This window comes from Adelges cooleyi, unplaced genomic scaffold (assembly GCF_023614345.1).
Source record: "Adelges cooleyi isolate 19-005CV unplaced genomic scaffold, UGA_ACOO_1.1 ACOO_flye_CR_arks_rails_tigmint_CR_PRNA_108, whole genome shotgun sequence".
NCBI lineage: Eukaryota > Metazoa > Arthropoda > Insecta > Hemiptera > Adelgidae > Adelges > Adelges cooleyi.
This window is the reverse complement of record NW_026095761.1, coordinates 7965953-7985406: the sequence shown is the minus strand read 5'-3', so window position 1 is coordinate 7985406 and position 19454 is coordinate 7965953. Positions and strand designations below refer to the sequence as shown.

The following is a 19454-nucleotide window of genomic DNA, read 5'->3' as shown; positions in this document are numbered from 1 at the left end:
TGCGAAGACTTTTAGGATGTTTAAGCATTTACCCCAACCCAGCAATAAAAAGTAAAGGTTGGTAGGCTTTTTCTCCGCTATTTGCTAAATATTAATACATTCAAGATAACAACATGTTAATCTATCTATCTATATATATAAAAATGAATGTCTGTCTCGTGTAAATCGTGTCTATCTGTTTGTCCTTTACGCATTACTCATTAGTACACCATTCATCCGATCGCCTCCGAAATTTTGGGAAGTTGTTGAGTACACTCCCGCGAACCTAACTGGCATGGTACTTTTCAAAAATTCCACCCCTAAGGATGACCTTAAACACGAACTTAAATACGAGGTATTTTCCGTTGCTAACCAAAAATAAACAATTAGTTTGCATCCATGGTAACCACGGTACACGAGCGAATGGTAGGTGCTTTTAACTGTTGGAACGGGATCTGGAACTGGGACTGGGGTCCTTAAATAAGAGGAGGACATAATAACCGAAAATAATGTCAGAAAAACGCAGTCACGCTGTTATCTGATAAGAGATAAGAGATTAGAGATGGGGGTGGGAATGGGAATTATTTTACTCAGCTCTGGCAAACTAAATCTCGGGCAACGCCAGGTCCGGGCAGCTTGTAATATTATAAATTACCTGTAATACGTACATAATACTGATTAATTTGTGCAAACTACTGGTAAATAATATATTAAACAATGATTTCTATAGACTCTTCAGTGATATTGTGGTAAAATAATTCCAAAATATATGGTTATATTATAATAATATTTTGTTACTAAATAATAATACAACGCGCCTACGCTATACTGCCTACGCGCCTACTCTTTTTGTGTGCCTACGTTTTACTTAAATTAACAAATACAAATTACAAATACAACATTACGAAATCATTAAATACTGTCTAGAACTATGTTTCCGCCTCGAGAATGTAAACAAACAGTATAAATGTTATTCAATTTTGGGCCAAAATCTTTATCTAACCTTTGCACTAACATAAAAATGTATAAGAATCAAACTTATGGAAAATTATACGAGGAACAACTTTTGTTGGAAAAGTTTTGTCGTAAGTGTAGTATTCTTCAAGAATTTTGTTAAAACGGGATTTGAGGGTGTTTAATACCCTCAACAATTTAGCAGAGTTCGTGAGATTTTTAGTGTGTTAGTAAGAGGACTCCCCTGTTTAATGACTTTTCGAAAAGTCCTGCTTGTTACCTCGTCTTTCATAATTAATCTTATTTTTGTCTATCTAGCCTATACTATAATATAATCTATAAATTAAAATTATGTCGAAAAATTTAAATGGTAAATATATATATATATTACTAAAACTGTTACCTGCCATTTTTATAATTACTAAAATGAATATTATGAATGCGTTAAAACTTTCGTGGATTGATATATCCGAAACTCATTCAATTGAAATTAAAATGAATATTGTTCAAATTTGTTAATTAACAAAAAACAAAGAAAGTTGTACGTGACTCATGAGCATCAAATGATGATTATGCTTATTATGTTATTACTTGTGATATTTTACTGCGAGAGAAAAATATTCAGATGTTCAGAGAAATGGAGTGGGCAATTTCCGTGGGGAGGGGGTACCCAATTTATCAACATTCAATGAATGATTGTAATTTGTGACTGTAATTAATAAAAAATTATGACTATTGACTTGTATTCAATACGTGTAATAGTGTAGATGATATTATAACCTAGTTAATTTACAAATAAAGTTATAATCTCCCAATAAAAAAAACCATAAATTTATATTAAAAAAAAGTGTTAGTCCATTCAATATTTTGAAATTTTATTCGGTAGGTAGTTTTCAAAAACAATTAGTTTTTTCAACTTTAAAATTAGGTAGATATTCCATTGATTTTGTTATATGCTATTATTACTATAAACATTAAACATGTTTTTAATAGTAGTTTTTATTAATTAAATATTAATCGAATTACGTTACTATGGAAACCCTGTGCAAATGCATTCTTTAATGCAGTGCGTTACAACTTATATCACATTGCAAGACGAAGGAAGGTAGGTAGGTACTGATGGAAAAAAAGTAGACATACGAGGTCATCCAGGGTACCGTTATCATGTGCAGCTGCAGTGGCCGGGTTGTTATTTCCTTATCAGGAGACTGAGTGCGCGGTCTTTTATCCCTATGGTCGTCTCCAATAATTGTCATTCAACAATGAGATACTGGATAAAAAGTCGTAAGTATCGTTTTCCATTTACTAAATTAATTTATAAGCCAACTAATATTCATATTATTATACTTAATTTGATTGCTTGTTAAATACTAACAACATTTGCTCGCTAAAATTACTAATCGAAATAAATAGTATTAATAATTATTAAATTTATTATGTAAATATATCTATTCAATGTTGTTTTTCTTTTGAAATTCTGTAAAAATATTTTAAAAGATATTATGTAAATGGTATATTTTGGTTTCAATTCATAGGATGTATACGTAATACAAATACTATACTGTAGTTGTTAGTTATAAACTAAAGCATCGGAGTAAACGGTCTAAACATCAAGACATTTCGACATACTAGTTTTTTGGGGGTTCGTATAACTATAAAGTATAATACAATGAAAATATATGCTGCATAGGCGCACTTGGTATTTAACTTATGCTGGTATTTATATTGCTGCAAATGTTTAATACAATCGAATTCATGTGCTTTCAGTTTTTAGTATACTTTTAACTTTTAAGTAGACAAATAAATAGTTTGTACTAATATTTCAATAAAAAAAAAAAAACTTTTAAGTAGACTATAATTATTACTGCCTTTAAATTTTTCGAAAAAAAACCATTTTAAAGTTCGTAGGACGTAACTTATTGCCGATTGTTGAATATAGTTTATTTCCAAGTACGTAATATTATAATAGTTTATGTATAGGGTGCTATAGCGCAGGGGTGAGAAATAATCGATACGCCTTGGTGTCGGCCATGTTTGTGATGTTGCGTCCTGCGCCTGTCTAACCTTTTGACCAACAGCAGGCCGCAGGGTAGGTACTGTTCCTTTTATTCTGCCATTTTACCGATGCGCTACTGGAATTGACTATCGGATCGTATATAATAATTAATCATTTTCTCAAATAGATTAAAATAATATCAGTGTTAATAAAATAAAATCCAATTTATTTATGTAATTCGAAATTGTATGTGTTATTCGTTTGCTTACACGAATAAATATATTTGTGCGAACAAGGATACCCCGTAAGTAAAATATTACATGTATATTGATAGTATATGAAAAAGCTAAAACTGTGTTGTAGGCACAATGTCTGTTCGTTTTCGTTAATCGAGCAATAATTAAAATTTTAAAACTAATATTAATAATTTTATAATTATTTCGGTGATAGCAATCAAATGTAAATAATGATGTTTTTTAATAAAAAAAGTGTACATACTAATAACCATTGATATTGCGATTGCCGAGTTCTTATTCAAGTTAAGTATTGATTCTTCTTCTTTAGTCCATCTTCCAAAAAAGATTATAAAAAACACGCTATAAAGATTATAAAGATCACGCACTATAAAAAATAATCTGGATATTATTATTTGTATTACCTATATTTATATCAAAACATTCAACTATTTTAAGCTCACAACAGAAAACATGTAAATATACGTTTAACGAGTTCCAAACTATTTCAAATGACGACAGACTGTCGTCATTTAATGACAAAGACTGATGTCACTTTTAATGACATGAAAAACGTTTATCTAAGTAGTATTTTAACCGTCGAGAATTGGTTCAATCCTTTTATTAGTTTCAGAAAACTGGATTGTTGTTTTGTATAAATACCATTATGCATCCGAAGGGTAGTACTTAGTAGGTAAGGTCAGGGGCAGATAGTCTGTTTTTAAGATTAAGGAACTTCGAAAACATAACCTTAAGGATTTTTGTGTTTTATTCACATGTGAATAATATTATGTTGTATACAATTGTTAACATTAATATTCTATTACGAGAATTAGTTTACTTTGGCTCTTTGGCAGATTGTAAATCTACTAATAACTCAGTTTACAACAAACAAATCATCTTCAGATGTTAACCACCTTATGATTAATACTATTGTTCGAAAATGAGGTAATTGGGTGACCACACATTAGAAATAATTAATAAAAAATAATCAGTAATTTACGCAGAAAGGATATAAGTATATAACTATTTTAAATATAGTTTAAAAAAACTACTTTGGTCTAAGGACCAATTAAGATTTATTTTAGCTTCATTGTGTAGTTGTGAAGGTATTTTAAAAACGTAACTTTATCCACGTTAGAAATTTAACCATTAGGTATTAAGTTATTATTTATAATTAAAAAACACTATAGGTAGTATTTCTTTCAGTCCACGATAAAAAAAGTGATGATAATAACAGGAAGAACGTCGTTTTTACATTTCTATTCAGTTACGAGTCCGATATAGTTTTTTAAATTTTAGGTATAGACATGTTGGCAAAGTCCTTTTTTTTTTAACTTTATAAGTCATTTAGGGCTTTAGCTGCTAAACTATGTTCCAGTCATCTTGAAACTATATTAAAACTTCTATTATATGCTCCTTAAAAATCTCCGGTCATAGATAATAAAAGAATATTTTATTATCTATGTTTCTGGTGCGATCTTCCTCTCGGTGTTGTTCTCTGAATGGGAATTATTTTACTCAGTCCTGGCTAGCTAAATCTCGGGCAACGCCGGGTCCGGACAGCTATAATATATATAAAAATGAATGTCTGTTGAACCTTATTTTTTAATAGACAATATACTATTTTTATTATTTTTGTTTTTAATAAGTTACTATACGTTGACAATGTTTTTAGGATTAAAATGTTTGTTAAATTTGCATTTTCTTCACTGGATTTTTTCTACTCGGTGTTTTTTGTTCCCTTAAAAAATATTTATTTAATTAGGCATAAATTAAGTATTTAAATTAACATTATGTTCACATTCCAAAACATTTTTACATATAATTTGTTGTTCGAGACAACAAAAAAATTAAATGGACCTTCTGATTTCCACTAATGATTTATGCAAAATTTCTAACTGTCAGACAATCAAACCCAGCTGAATCCCTAAATTATAGGGTTATTATTAATGGCCTAATAATAAACCGTCACGTTTGGCATTTAGATATCTGGGAAATTTTTTACGCCATGTGCTTGTTTGGATGACTTTATATGAATTTTATGTACCTCAATGTACTTAACTGTAGGTATTACTTTTTGTAGGCAAACAATATAATTTAAGATAGTTTTGTAAACATTGACCTTACATTTACCACTTCGATATTTATTATACCTACTTAATTTTTCTTCTTTTTTTATCAAGAAATAAATATAAAAAAAGTGGTAACTGCTACGAATAATTATTGTATTGTAAATTTCAAGTTAATATATGTATACTATGTATTGATTTTACGGTTTTAGAATAATTTGTACTATTCTATGGTTTGTTATGTTATACAGCCTATAACCTATAGGTATATTTGTATATATTGCATTTATTTTCGCGACAAATGATTGTTTTAATTAACGTAAAGCATCGCGATTTTTATTTAATTTAAATGTAAAAAAGTTGTACGAAATTGCTTTTTTCCCTTCTCCGTCATAATTTTCTTGTTTTACAATATTTCTTTAATTTTTGAACCCGATATTGAAGAAGGTATATGCTATATAGCTACCTATATTATATTAGATTTATAATACCATATTATGCTCACTAGTCACTTATATTTTTTTTTCATTAAAACTCGATTGTTCTACAGGTTTTATGGTCTGAATTGACGTTTATGGTATGTTGTGTGGCGAAATAATTAGATCTCCAAATCGAAGCCCGTACGCTACATTATTATCATCTCTTTACCCGATGATGACCGCTACTGTCGCCGAGGATGATAATTTACTTGGTAAGTCAAAAAAGCTTTTGTTAATATTTCCATTTGAATACAGTGTGTATATATCAATTGTACCTGAATGGCTTTTAAAACGCTTAATAAATCGTACAGCCACCATGTTATATGTATGACGGAATGCGTGTTGAAAATCGCCGAGAACACTTTTGTTTTGTCCCCTCGAATTTCAAAACTACCCTATATTACTATTATATCGATTATGCTGTATGTATGCATTTACCATTTAATATTGTTATGAGTCACCATTTTGCGTCTACAACAAACAAGCACACATGACTCAGCTCAGCATATGGAAATTATTAGGACTCATTGCGCATGGTTGAATAGGGCGCTTCTATACTGTACTCTGTTTTCTATTAACTAATTTGTTTTTAATCGAAATAATATGAAACATACTTGGAGGGATTATTCTGTTCCTGGAATTTACATACAAGTAAAATTTTAATTATTGATTTATTCAAATACATTTTTTTTTTTTTAGAAAACGGGCGTTTGAGTTATGAAAATCCCAATTATCATTTGGCAGGAAGAGGACAAATAGCGCTTGATGATGCATTAAATTCAAATTTGCCGTCTGCTACAGATTCTCCAGCTGGGTTCAACATAAATAGTGAATGCGTATTGTACTCGGATATTTTGTGCCGTGATTTGGAAAGTGTGTGCAATATTAATACGGACAATATAAACAGAAAACGTTATAAATCACTGGATCTAGGATCGATGGGCATAGACGTGCTTGGACAAACGGGAACAACTTGGTATTATTTAAGCAGCTCATATGTTATTTTGCTTTAACCGTAAACTGATCAAAGTTATGAATTTGTTATTTAGGAATAAAACAATAAATAGTAACATGGCGAGAGACTTGAATATCTCCAACAAGCATGAAACGACAAACGTTAGTAACCTAAATCATCAAATGCAAGTGTCTTATACAAAACCGGATTTAATTGAGGAATCTGAACAAATAAAATACAAAGGAGGGAAGTAAGTCGATTAAATACATTTATTTGACAATAATAATGTTTGATGATAAATAAATACACATTATGAAAATGTTGGTAAATGTTTTTTCCCCAACTCGATAATTATTTATTAGAACTATGTACGTATATTTTAGCATTAAAGAGAAGCGCACACCTCCTAACACTCTTTCCTTAAACAAAAAAAATGGAATTTCTAATATAAATAAAGGAATACCGCACGTTCAAGGTGAACTAAACAATGATTTGTATGCGGTTCCGGTAAAAAGTAACTCGTCTGAATATTCAGAAGAACAGTTACCAGCTGGCTGGGAAAAACACGAAGGTATAGATTTGTGTTATTGCGTTTTCTGAAGTAATACGATTATAATTAACTTAAACTTATAGACAACGATGGCCCCTATTATTGGCATATTAAAAGCGGAACAATTCAAAGAGAAATACCAGAATACAGCGGTAAAAATGAACCTAAAACTCCCTTGGTCAAGGACGCAGAATCGGTAACAATAATTATACATATTAACTATTATTATTATTATTTAAATTGAGTTAATAGATGAAAAAATCTCCAAAAACAAGGGACTAACTTATTTTCCAAAAATTAAATGTAAAGACACTTCTAAAAAGAGAATACAATTCTATCCCAAATTTCAAAACAATAGATGTGTCACTTAATATAAATTGGTTTTAGCCACATAGGTATTGATTGGTGGCTGCTTTGTGAACGCGATTTATCCTCATGATTTTGGAACTGTGATTACTTTTTTATATAACTTATTGAATAAGATACGAACGTCGAACACTATTTTTGTTAACTATGAAATAAAAAAAAAAAATGGATATGTATACATAATATATGTACACATATTACAGAGTATTCTGAATGGATCATTTAAACTCGGTTGACACTCTGTAGACTTTCATGTTAACATAAAGTTTTGATTTATGTTTTAAGGTGTTGAACAGTTTTCAAACTAGTAATAGTGGAGGTTTAGTTAGTTCTGTGACTAGAAGTACAACGAGCTCAGCTCTTGAAAACTTATGTTATCAGAAAAATAAAAAGGAGGAAATGGCTTACAAGTAAAAAGACAACAATCAGTGATCGGTTTTAAAATATATTGTGTAAAAAAAAATTTTAATTGTTTTTAAGACGAAGAAGTTATCCGGCTCGCATTGAAAATGAAAATAAAGGAATAAGATTTGCAGTGCGCTCTTTAGGGTGGGTTGAAATATGTGAAGATGATTTGACACCGGAAAGAAGTAGTAAAGCCGTTAATAAATGTATTGTTGATTTATCTCTTGGACGTAATGATTTCATCGACAATGTTGGCCGTTGGGGAGACGTAAGTTTAATTAATTAATTATGTAAAACATCTTATCAAATAATTAGTTCATCATTTTATTTTCAGGGAAAAGATTTGTTTATGGATTTGGATGAAGGCGCCTTAAAATTAATTGATCCCGAGAATCTAACGGTGCTAAATACACAGCCTATTCACACGATTAGAGTTTGGGGTGTTGGGCGAGATAACGGCAGGTTAGATCATTTTAAGCAATGTAAATGTTGCATATATAATAATCAGTGCCTGATTTGGGAAAATAAATTTAACTAACACAACTTGTTGTAAAAAAATACATTCCAATTTCTAAGCACGACATTATGTTTAACCAAACCGGCGGATTTTTTATATTTAAATAACACATAATTATTTGAAATACAGACATGGTGTGAGCAATGAACAACTCGGCTGTCGCCTGTCACGCGGCTCTTGAGGTTAAGCTATATATGTTCATTGCTGCTTGATTCCGGATGGGTGACCACCCGTATTTTTTGTCCTATGACATGTCCCCACCACACGTGTTCAGCACGACATTTAAACAACCCCAAAAACCAACCCACAACAAATCTATAAACAGCTAATGGCCTAAGTTGCCAAAGTTAATTTTATTATGATTTATTCAAATACAAATTTATTCAATACCATTTATTTTTATTTTTGATAAGTTAAAAACAAATTCTATTTTTGAGTTTTTTCTTTTAAATTATTTCCACGTCAAGTTGTAACAAAAGTATTTTGTTAGACACAGGTTTTCAAAAAAACAAAAAAAAAAATGTTATTTGGAAAACAAAAACATATTATCTGGTTATAATTATTACTTATTAGTTATGCCTCTTCAATTAGAGCACTGATTGGATTTATTCAAATTGTTATAATATTGTAGATACTTAAATTCTTATAAGTAATTTTATAATTTTGTTTTTTTTTTTATGCTTCATCTGTAGAGAAAGGTAATACATTTATATTTTATAAATATTATTAATAAAAAAATATTTACGTTAAACTAGTATTATACTCAATGTTTAAACTTACATTTAGTTTTCATAAAACATTATAAACAATTTTTTTAATTTATTTTGTAGAGATTTTGCATATGTGGCTCGTGATAGAATTACTCGTCGACACATGTGTCATGTATTTAGATGTGATATGCCTGCTCGTACAATTGCAAATACTCTTAGAGACATTTGTAAGAAAATCATGATAGAACGCAGTCTCCAGCAAAACATAATTAGACCTACAGACTTCAGTAAGCATGAGTAAAATTTAGTTATACAATAATATTTATATTAATGCTTGTATATATCTTTTAGGTAGTGCTACTAAAATGAATCAACCAGTTAGGCCAACAAACCTTCCTTTAGAATACCGTAGGCGTAAGACTAATCGGGGAAACTACACTACGGCTAACAGTACTATAGGTAAAAGTATACAATTATTTAAATTTTGATAATTATTATAACTATTTGTTTTACTATAGTACAACCATTTCCAACTCCGATGGAAGAACCCCGTAAAGTCATACGAGCTACTTATTTAGGCTCAACGGAAGTTTCAAAGGCATCTGGAATGGATGTTTTAAATGATGCAATTCATACATTAAAAAATTCACAAACTTCAATACCCCAAATAGTCACAGTAGCAGTTGCACCTTCAATGATTACCATTCAGCAAGATACAGTAATTTTATCAGAATACAAACTGATACAATTTATAACAATTATTATAATAATTTTACAACTTTTAGGACGATGGTGATCAAATTGTTGAATGTCGAGTTAGGTACTTATCCTTCTTGGGGATCGGTCAAAATATAAAACAGTGTGCTTTTATAATGCATACCACCCAAGACTTATTCATTGCCCACGTTTTCGAGTGTGATCCATCTGCCGGAACATTATGTAAAACTATTGAAGCTGCTTGTAAAGTATGTTTGTCGAATAACCATATAAATTTGATTTCTCATAATTCCAGTTGTTTCATTTTTTAACAGTTAAGATACCAAAAATGTTTGGATGCACATCCACAAGGTTTAAATCCAAGTGTAACACTTAGTCACAACATTAACGGTGGGTCAAAAAAAGGTATAAGTTCAACGTTAAAGTCATTAGTTGGTACTATTACAGGCCGCAAAATGAAATTGACTCAATCCTGAGAAGAAGTTTTCACGCTACAGGTAGAATAAGTATAAGCTACAATTTAAATAATATGATTATTTTTATCAATAACATTTTATTAAAACCACTTAGGAGGAATTGACAAATTCTGAAGAGCGTGAAGTTATACCACACAGACATTTGCAGTCGCCACATACAATAAAGTATTATGCGCTTTCGACCAGCATGCAATCCTTATTATCACCGACTATTGATAACCGGACCTTAAACGATCCTTACTAAGTTAATATCAAGAAATATAGTTGTATAAGAAATAAACATAATATACTAAATTATAAGAAGTATTCATACATACTATATATATTGCTATCATGTCTAATACTAGAATTTGAGTAAATCAGTTCCAAATTGTGTTTTATCGGCTGAATAATTACTCCCATCAATACTGTGTATACTTAACTTTATATAATTACAACTAGGGCTTTTTGAGAACATAAATATAGTGGTGGGATAAATGCTGTGTATACTTTCACTTTCCTATTAGTATACACATACAGAAAAATGAGAGCTGAGTACACACAGCTTACACCACTGTATATACACTATATAAAAAAGTTTGAGCAAATTTAATTTTTTTTTTAAATCAAAGATATGACAATAACCTGAGTTACTATGAATACACTATACTACAATACATTTATATCTTATTACATTTCATCATATCACATATCAAGCTTGAAATAATAATGTCACTATTTATTCATTTAGTTTCTGCCAAGATGTTAATTCACATTAATGCTGTTTAACCTATAATTAATTACTATTAATGGTATTAACTAATAATTACAGTATTATTAATACTGTTAGAACAATAAAAATCCTTTTATCCTATTATTATGCGATCTCGATATTTTTGGTACACGAGTTTGTATAATTATAAACGTAGCTTGTTAAAAATATTTTATAAACAAAAAATGCACACTTATTATGGATGTTGAAATGTAGAACTAAGCTTTATATACGTTAAAAATAAACAAAAATATTATAATTATAATTTATAACTGTAAATTTATTTAAATTTGTACGACAGTCCTAATATTTGTAGTTTTCAATATCTATTGCTAATTTATACTTGTATTTGTAACATAAAAAGTAAGTAACTATTCAATTAGCTTTCAAATGATTTAACTTATTAATTTATACAGTTTCAAAATAAAAAATAAAAAAAAAATAACTTATATAAATAGAGCTTTGACTTTTCTGCCAACCAATTGGCGATCATATAGTGCATTAAATTTGTTACAAAAGTTATTTATTTCATTGCAAAATTTGGTTACTACTCCCAAGTATGCAATTAATGCTACATCGTTGCAATGTGTATATAAGTCCCTGTAAAATTCACCCGATTCCATTACTGGTAAACGATGACATAATGAAATATATTCTCTGAAAAAAAAAAAATATGACTAAGACATATTTTATAGAATACCAAGCTAATCAGTTAATTATTTAAACTAGTATATTAATTTATTAAATATACTGGCACTCATTATATATTATAAGTGGAAGACAAGTGGCCAAGGTGGGATAACGCTAGTGGATTTACATCGACTGGCGTTTAAACACTACCTTTATGGAAAAGGGAGCAATTGCTTTTAGTGGGCCACTTAAGCTAGCATAGAACAGACACTCATTATTTTCAAAGAAATTTTAGTTGCATAGATTTACCTAAGTATTTCATTATTGATTGGCTTATCACTGTTCTTAGTTTCTTTTAAATATTCAAGTAACATTTTGACTCTACTGTGTAACATCTTGATGGCATTAAATTGCACTGTTAGAGTTTCAGCGACCAAACTATTTTCTTGTGCATCGTTGGTTGACATTCTTGCTACATGATCGACTCCAATACGTTCAGCGTCTTCAGTTGATAATGTATATGTCAATTCGACAAACTGCATTTTTGTTTCTCCATTTATTATGTCAATAACAGACTCGTATACTTTAACTGGAAGATCCGTATGACCGCCATGAGGATTCATCTTAAGGAAAATTGGACTCTCTGATATATCAGTAATTTGTTTATGTAGTTCGACATCGCGTAATGTTGGTTTGTCACTACTCGTACCCGTTATGTACCAACCCAGAAATTCTAAATCACAAAATACCTAAAACAAAATATTCTGTTATACTATTGTCTATTTAATATCATGAAGTTGGGGCACCAGGACGAGTTGGGTACAAAGGAAAGTTACCACACATTAAATAAAAAATAAGGAATTAATGCTTGATAAACTGCAAAGCTATCGATAAACCCCCTATAGAGCCAGACAGTAACCTGTCAAAGACTGAATCGAAAGGAAGTTCCATAATAACACGTTGACCGCCTGTGACCTAAGATTTTTTAATTTTTTTTTCCTGAAATTTACAAATAACTTATTATAAAGATATACATTTTATCAAAATTAAACAACTGTAACTATTTTTAAGTGTTTACACATTTGAGAAAACCATATAAAAATAGCGTGGTCTTGGGCGCATTACACTGACTTGGGTCGCCCGCGGTCATGTGGCAGTCAACGTGTTAAACAGTTTTCCATTTTCTTAAGCAACAAATTCGTGTAAGAATTTTGTACCAAACCTAATGTTTAAAGTAGGTAAGAGAATTTATTTAATGGAAAATGGTCGCAAGAAACGGACTTTTGACTGATTGTAATATGTGAATATGCATTTAATCTATAAATGATGTTTACTAAATCTTAAAGTTAAAACTTATGCAGTAAAATGTCAATCAAAATGTATTTATTTATTTTTTGTTTTATTAAGTTTTGGCTTAGCTAAGCTCTCTTCTAAATCTTAGTTACAGTGATGAGCTGGTCGCAGATACCTGCAACAATTTTAATAATATACATGTTCTTTGGTAGTTACTTCATTTTTCCCGCTTCACAAGTCTCTTGATATAATTAATCTGGTTTACAGTAAACACTAAAAGTGAAAATGTACTTATTGAAATACAAATTCACTCATGAAAGAGTTTTTTTATTTTGTAATGAAAATTACATAAGTAATAATTTAGTAGTATTCTATATTTTAACAGAGAAGTTTATGACCGAAAAAGACATAGAATGCAAATATAATATTTGTATAATAGGATGGGGCGAACAAATCTTTTACATTATAGCTCAAGTTGATTTATTATTAATTATAAGTGTTATTTAGGATTGAACAAATTATATCCTTGTGTAATCTTACTTGTTTGAACTGCTCTTCTTTAGTGTCGTAATAAACTCTGTCAATCACCAGTGATGAATCATCAAGTTTAGTATACGACAACTCAAATGAGTTCATAATTTCAAGAGTACGGTCCTTATGTTTACCTATAAGGGCACCAAGAGCCAACTCTGAAGTACCTAATTGGGCCGTTAGACGTGTCCAATGTTCGGATATATTGAGAATGACAAGAGGGTGTAATGATATAGAGACACTACCCGTAACATTGGTGGCTAAGACATTATCTTGGACATCGTCTACTTCCATCTCCACGACTGTGTTGTCCATATTTAAGTCCAAACAAACACAATAACTAAAAACTTACAAAAAAAAGAATGTAATTAAAGTAAATTCTAAAACATTAATAAATAACACAAGTCACAACCCACAGTTGGATTTAAGAAATGATAATGAATCCGACAAACAACAAAAACACTGATAACAATAATAGAGATACGATTACCACCAACCAAATATATAAAATATTTATTCATTTTAACTGATTTACGATTATAAAATCGAAATTATTATCTGCAGGGTACACAATTTTTGTTATACTTTTATTATTATTAACTTTAGAATTTAATAACCGATTTTACGAGCATTTCAAAAAACAATTTCGGACAATTTGTTTATAGATTAAGTTAGTAGATCCTTGTACAAATGATTACAAATCATGATAAATAAAATAGTCATGTCAGCAACTTTTGATAACTTCACAATGTCTGCCGGCTTTTTCAGGCGGCCGTTTATTTCTTACGAGAGAAAACCAGCTACCATATTGTATTTAATTGATAACACAAGTTATCGACATACCTTTTTATTTTGTCTGGTAAAATCTTCAATGAAAAATTATAAAATTATTAAATAATTGATAACAGAGAAAAATGTTAAATTTTGTACATATTAGCCGGCAACTGCTGCCTGTAATTTGTAAGTTAAGAAGGACTTGTTTGACTTGTTTATTAAAATATTTTTTTAAAAATATTTTACTGTACTACCAATCAAATTTAGTCATTCTGTATTATAGTTCAATAAGTGGAAATATTTTTCTAACAATTATTAATTTTATATTTATTCATGTAGTTAGCATATTATATGCTAATTTAAAATGTATATAAATAATTTATTTCGAAGACGTGCGTTAAAATTAACAACTTATGCATCTAAATACATAAGGAAAAAAAACTCGAAAACAGATGCTGACAGAAAGTAATTTAAGTATTTTATCTTTTTAGCAGAGGGTCTAAATAATAATATTATATTATTCTTAGATGCTGAACGCCTTAATTTCCGCTTAAAAAAGACAATACGTAAACCTCGCTATCTTTCACACTTTATTTATGAAATTACATTTTGTTGATTATAAGTTAAAAGTTTATCGCTTTGTTTTATAGAGATTTAAAGAGTGTAGTAGGATTAGAAATACATGCTCAACTCCAAAGTAAGTCTAAACTATTCAGTGCAGCTGCTAATTGTTTTGAATCGGCGGCTAATACTCAGGTAGCACTGTTTGATGCTGCCATCCCTGGGACACTTCCAGTAAGTTTTATAGTCCTCAGACTTAATAGAAAATTTAATATATTGTTTTTTGTGATTTATTTTAAACTCACAAATGTCACAAAGCTAGATTAAACAAATAATAGCTTCAAAACTTTCTAGATTATAAATAAAAAATGTGTCGAAGCGGCGACCTTAACTGCATTGGTATTGAATTGTAAATTGAATACTATTTCATTATTTGATCGTAAGCATTATTACTACGCAGATATGCCGGTAAGAAAATATGATTTACTAATTATAAGTATACAATTTTTTGTTTAACTATATAATCTTCTGTTAATATTTATTATTTTTTTAGGCAGGATACCAAATTACGCAGCAAAATTTACCATTGGCTACAAACGGTCAACTTTCGTTTTACGTTGTAGGTGAAAATATAAATAAAGAAATTTATAGTAAAACCTCTTTTATCAAACAAATCCAATTAGAACAAGACAGTGGTCGTTTAATTCACGACGATTCTTCTCAAACGTAAAACTTCTTATGCTATTTTAATTTTTTGTTACAAAATTTTGTTTTCTTTTAATTTAACTTTTTTTTTTAGGGTTTTGGTAGATTTAAATCGAGCAGGACTTGCATTGGTGGAATTAGTATTTGAACCTGATCTTTCCGACGGGTTGGAAGCATCTTCTCTTGTTAAAGAACTTTTGCTTACTTTTGAATGCATTAAAACATGTTCTTGTAAAATGGAAGGTAAATTATAATACTTTTAATGTTGTAACATTATTCATTTGCTCATATCTAGTCATTTTTGTATGACATACTTATTAATAATTCATTAGAGGGTGCTTTAAGAGTGGATGCTAATGTTTCTATTAGTGAGGGTGAACAAATGGGTACACGTACTGAGATTAAAAATTTGGGAAGCGTACGAGCTGTCCAATCAGCAGTTGACTATGAAATCCGTCGACAACTTAACTTAATTAAAGCGGGTAAAGAAATCATAAATGAAACTAGAGGATGGGATTCAGTTTTGAATAAAACAATATCTATGCGAGATAAAGAAGTGTTACAAGTAAGTTAAAAATAAATAACATCTAGTATAACAATTAACAATTGATCACAAATCATTGCAATAACAATTTGAAATAATGAGTTATTTGAAATACACTTTTTATTGCAACAAATAGTTATATTGTATGCATTTTTATTTAACTCTTACAAAAAATCTGGTTTTTTTAATAATAGTACAATTTTATTTTAGTACTATGTGATTTTTATTTAAATAGTGGCCAGGGTTGTAACAAACTTGATACTACTAGAGGTTGTATTTATTAGTATATCATTCAATATCCCTACAAGTGTAAAGTAATTATCATATTCAAATTGATTCATAAATAATTTCAATATTTTTTCAGGATTATAGATTTATGCCAGAACCAAATTTATTACCTCTAAATTTAAACATGATCGATGTTGATAAACTGCAATTGTCTATTCCTGAGTTACCAAATGCAACTCGAAAACGATTAATGCAAACGTATGGTTTTAATATACGAAAGGCGTCTATTTTAATGGTATACAAGTCACATATTGATTATATTGTTATACATAATTGATAATACACTTAAAATATATAATTTATTATGTGTCTATTCTAAACAATTGCTTATTTCTAGAATGAACCAGTGTTGTTGAAATTATTTTTTCAAATTATGAATGAGGACTCCTCTAGGAATCCATCAAGAGCATGGAATATAATAACTATTGAACTTGTAGCAGAACTAAATAAAATTAATATGAAACCTGTACAATGGTAAAAAAATAATGAAATACTGTTGTTTGTTTTTTAACCAATTAATTTTTTAGTGGAATTTCATCTAACGTAATTGGAGAGATCGTAGATTTATTAGATAATGGAACATTAAATTTAGCTTATGCTCGAAAGGTAATCGGAGAATTGCTACAAAGTGTAAATAAATCTGCAACAGAAGTAATTATATCAGATATTTCATGTGTTATTGACTATTATTATATGTGTTTCTTATTTGGAATTTTTTCTTTAGATTGTGATTAAAAATAATTGGAAACAAATCACAAATGATAGTGAAATACTCAAGTTTTGTGAAGAAGCCATGGTTGAGTATCCAAAAGCTGTTAAAGACTATAAAAAGGGAAAAGTAAAAGCTATCAAAGCATTAATAGGTTCAATTGCCAAGAAAACCAATAACCGAGCTGATTTAGCATCGGTTTCAAAAAAATTAGAAGAATTACTGAAAAGTAACAATTAATTATTAGTTGTTGAATCATATTAATAAGAAATATTATTAAAGCAAAGTATAACTTTTTTATAAAAATTGTTGTTGAATACTTCTTTTAAGCCATAGTTGTATATTATAAATCGATAGATCAATCGAAAGTAGTTGTTACAATTATATTTTTAAAGTTCGAATTACACAGTTTACGCTGCAGAATTAAATTCAGATAAAGAGAGAAGAGCATCACTTGTGTAACGCATGTAAATAGAAATAGTTTAAAAGCATAATTTTCTTATTTAATTCATTAACATATTATGAGTACACTAAGTGTACTCAAATTTTGAAAACGTAAGCATACCTACTAATTACGTTTGTATCATATGTATCAAAAGTTTACCATATTCTGATTGTATCTATAAAAAAAAAAGTAGGACGTAGCGCTGCTTAGCACTTTCTTAGAACATCTATGGCTTTTAAGCAAGTATCGGATTTAAGTGCAGGCATTAGGAACACTCGAAGTTACACTGAAGTTATTCAGTGCAAAAAAGTTCTGTATAACTTCACATTATCATTATCGCAAAGCTTTGATAGAACTTTAAATAATCTATTTACTTTTAGAACACTGAACAAAAAGGTTCTATCTAAGTCAAAAACTATTTTATTAGGAACAAAAAGTTCTATTTGTAATTATTAATACCACATGTACAATATTTTTTACAATAATATGACAACATGTTGAGCTCCCTAACCAGCTAAAAAAAAAGCGCCGTGGTATTTTCTTGGTTTTTTTTTTTTGCATATCGCCGGTATGATATTTATAATATGTTATATAGTCTATTGTCTATACCTAAAGAATATGCCACATCATTTTGGAGCAAATTATACTATTTTCAAAAAATATATAGCGTACAGTAATTCTAACTTAATTTCTGTGTACGTTTCTAAGGTGTTTTTGTCGATGTTGAATGGGAAAGGGTAAACTATTTTTAACTTATGGCCTTATAAAATAGGATACGAATTTTGAGCTATACACTTTCTATGTGAAGAAATCGGTCCAGTTGTTAAACTTTTTTTGTGGATCCAGGCACAAAAATAGGGAAAACACATCATTGTAAAACCAATAATATATTCTCAGCTTGGTATCGAAGCTAAAATGTATTAAGGACGCCAGACACGTGTTTTGAAAATAATGCGTGCGTATTTCAAATGCAACGAAGGCTTCAATGAACATCGACATATTATAATATATAAGTAATATATTGTTGGAAAGATGATAAGATCTTAGTTCTACCGTGTTTTGTTGGAATTATATTTTCACAATTGTGTTTTTTTTGCCTTACATAATGATATGCAAATATGAAATGAATATTACTATATTATGGTATTTTTGGTAAGCTGTAAATAAATTGTAATGCTCTCTATTTTGTAATACTATTTTCAAAGTAGGATTCCAACAAAATCATCATTGAATTTTTCATCTTTTAAACGGTGAAAAAATTTTGGCTTTTTGTTCACTTAACATTTTATTGTATTTTAACTACGAAAAATGGTGTGATGGAATATAATTGTAAATTTTGATGTATAAATAATGACTGATAGTCTGACCAAATAAAAAAAAAAAATAACGAATAAAGAATCCTTATTACTGTATTAACAATTATACACTATAACTATTGAAGCTCTAATTATGATTTTGCCAAAAATTGCTTATACTTTACTCTTTAATAAATGGGTGGTTTGGCGTTCTCTTAACTTTTATTGACCGGGGCTACAAAAAGTCTAAATTCGATTCTTATTTTAAACATTTTAAGAGCTTTGGGAGAGGAAATGCTTTTATTTTGCTCGCCGGAAGAAACATCGAATAGATATCATAAGCATAGCGATTGTTCTGACTCTCGGACCACCCAACCTTAACAACACATAACTGTCTTGTACTTATACGGTTTGTATATATTCATTCAACTTATACTCAAAGTGTGTACTGTATATACCAGTCGTTTTTTGGCGACCGCACGGAGGATGCGCTTAACCTTGGTCTGGCCGGTCGGGGCT

General features: G+C 29.5%; 3 protein-coding genes across 4 annotated transcripts; 2 read left to right on the top strand and 1 right to left on the bottom strand.

Annotated features, from left to right (window-relative positions):
- The first annotated feature begins 2095 nt into the window (after nt 1-2095).
- Nucleotides 2096-11201, top strand: LOC126843253 (protein Fe65 homolog). 2 transcript variants are annotated; one of them, XM_050580651.1, is made up of 15 exons: nt 2096-2217; nt 5785-5925; nt 6413-6689; nt 6763-6918; nt 7052-7239; nt 7302-7414; nt 7870-7994; nt 8065-8257; nt 8324-8451; nt 9337-9503; nt 9568-9675; nt 9735-9934; nt 10002-10181; nt 10248-10430; nt 10504-11201. In XM_050580651.1, exons 2-14 carry the CDS (start codon nt 5814-5816, stop codon nt 10407-10409), a joined length of 2109 nt encoding a protein of 702 aa, XP_050436608.1. In that variant the 5' UTR covers nt 2096-2217; nt 5785-5813; the 3' UTR covers nt 10410-10430; nt 10504-11201. The 2 variants fall into 2 exon arrangements, with proteins under 2 accessions (XP_050436608.1, XP_050436616.1); XM_050580659.1 differs by lacking the exon at nt 2096-2217 and adding an exon at nt 3042-3233.
- Nucleotides 10697-14057, bottom strand: LOC126843263 (COP9 signalosome complex subunit 6). Its single transcript, XM_050580673.1, has 3 exons — nt 13624-14057; nt 12100-12539; nt 10697-11817 (listed from the first exon to the last, which is right to left on the bottom strand). The coding sequence occupies exons 1-3, from the start codon at nt 13927-13929 to the stop codon at nt 11607-11609; spliced, it is 957 nt and encodes a 318-aa protein (XP_050436630.1). The 5' UTR covers nt 13930-14057; the 3' UTR covers nt 10697-11606.
- A 528-nt stretch (nt 14058-14585) lies between these two features.
- Nucleotides 14586-17501, top strand: LOC126841674 (glutamyl-tRNA(Gln) amidotransferase subunit B, mitochondrial). Its single transcript, XM_050578270.1, has 10 exons — nt 14586-14853; nt 15039-15183; nt 15304-15417; nt 15503-15675; nt 15749-15897; nt 15987-16219; nt 16563-16721; nt 16824-16960; nt 17014-17137; nt 17211-17501. Exons 1-10 carry the CDS (start codon nt 14753-14755, stop codon nt 17433-17435), a joined length of 1560 nt encoding a protein of 519 aa, XP_050434227.1. The 5' UTR covers nt 14586-14752; the 3' UTR covers nt 17436-17501.
- The last annotated feature ends 1953 nt before the right edge of the window (nt 17502-19454 follow it).

Coding starts and splice junctions, on each gene's coding strand:
- LOC126841674 (XM_050578270.1), top strand. CDS start 14,753: ATGTATATAAATAATTTATTTCGAAGACGTGCGTTAAAATTAACAACT. Junction 14,854..15,038: donor AAAACAGATGCTGACAGAAA/GTAATTTAAGTA, acceptor TTTGTTTTATAG/AGATTTAAAGAGTGTAGTAG. Junction 15,184..15,303: donor CCATCCCTGGGACACTTCCA/GTAAGTTTTATA, acceptor AAAACTTTCTAG/ATTATAAATAAAAAATGTGT.
- LOC126843263 (XM_050580673.1), bottom strand. CDS start 13,929: ATGGACAACACAGTCGTGGAGATGGAAGTAGACGATGTCCAAGATAAT. Junction 12,540..13,623: donor AAGAAGAGCAGTTCAAACAA/GTAAGATTACAC, acceptor ATTTTGTTTTAG/GTATTTTGTGATTTAGAATT. Junction 11,818..12,099: donor ATCAATAATGAAATACTTAG/GTAAATCTATGC, acceptor TTTTTTTTTCAG/AGAATATATTTCATTATGTC.
- LOC126843253 (XM_050580651.1), top strand. CDS start 5,814: ATGTTGTGTGGCGAAATAATTAGATCTCCAAATCGAAGCCCGTACGCT. Junction 6,919..7,051: donor ATAAAATACAAAGGAGGGAA/GTAAGTCGATTA, acceptor CGTATATTTTAG/CATTAAAGAGAAGCGCACAC. Junction 9,935..10,001: donor TTACCATTCAGCAAGATACA/GTAATTTTATCA, acceptor TACAACTTTTAG/GACGATGGTGATCAAATTGT.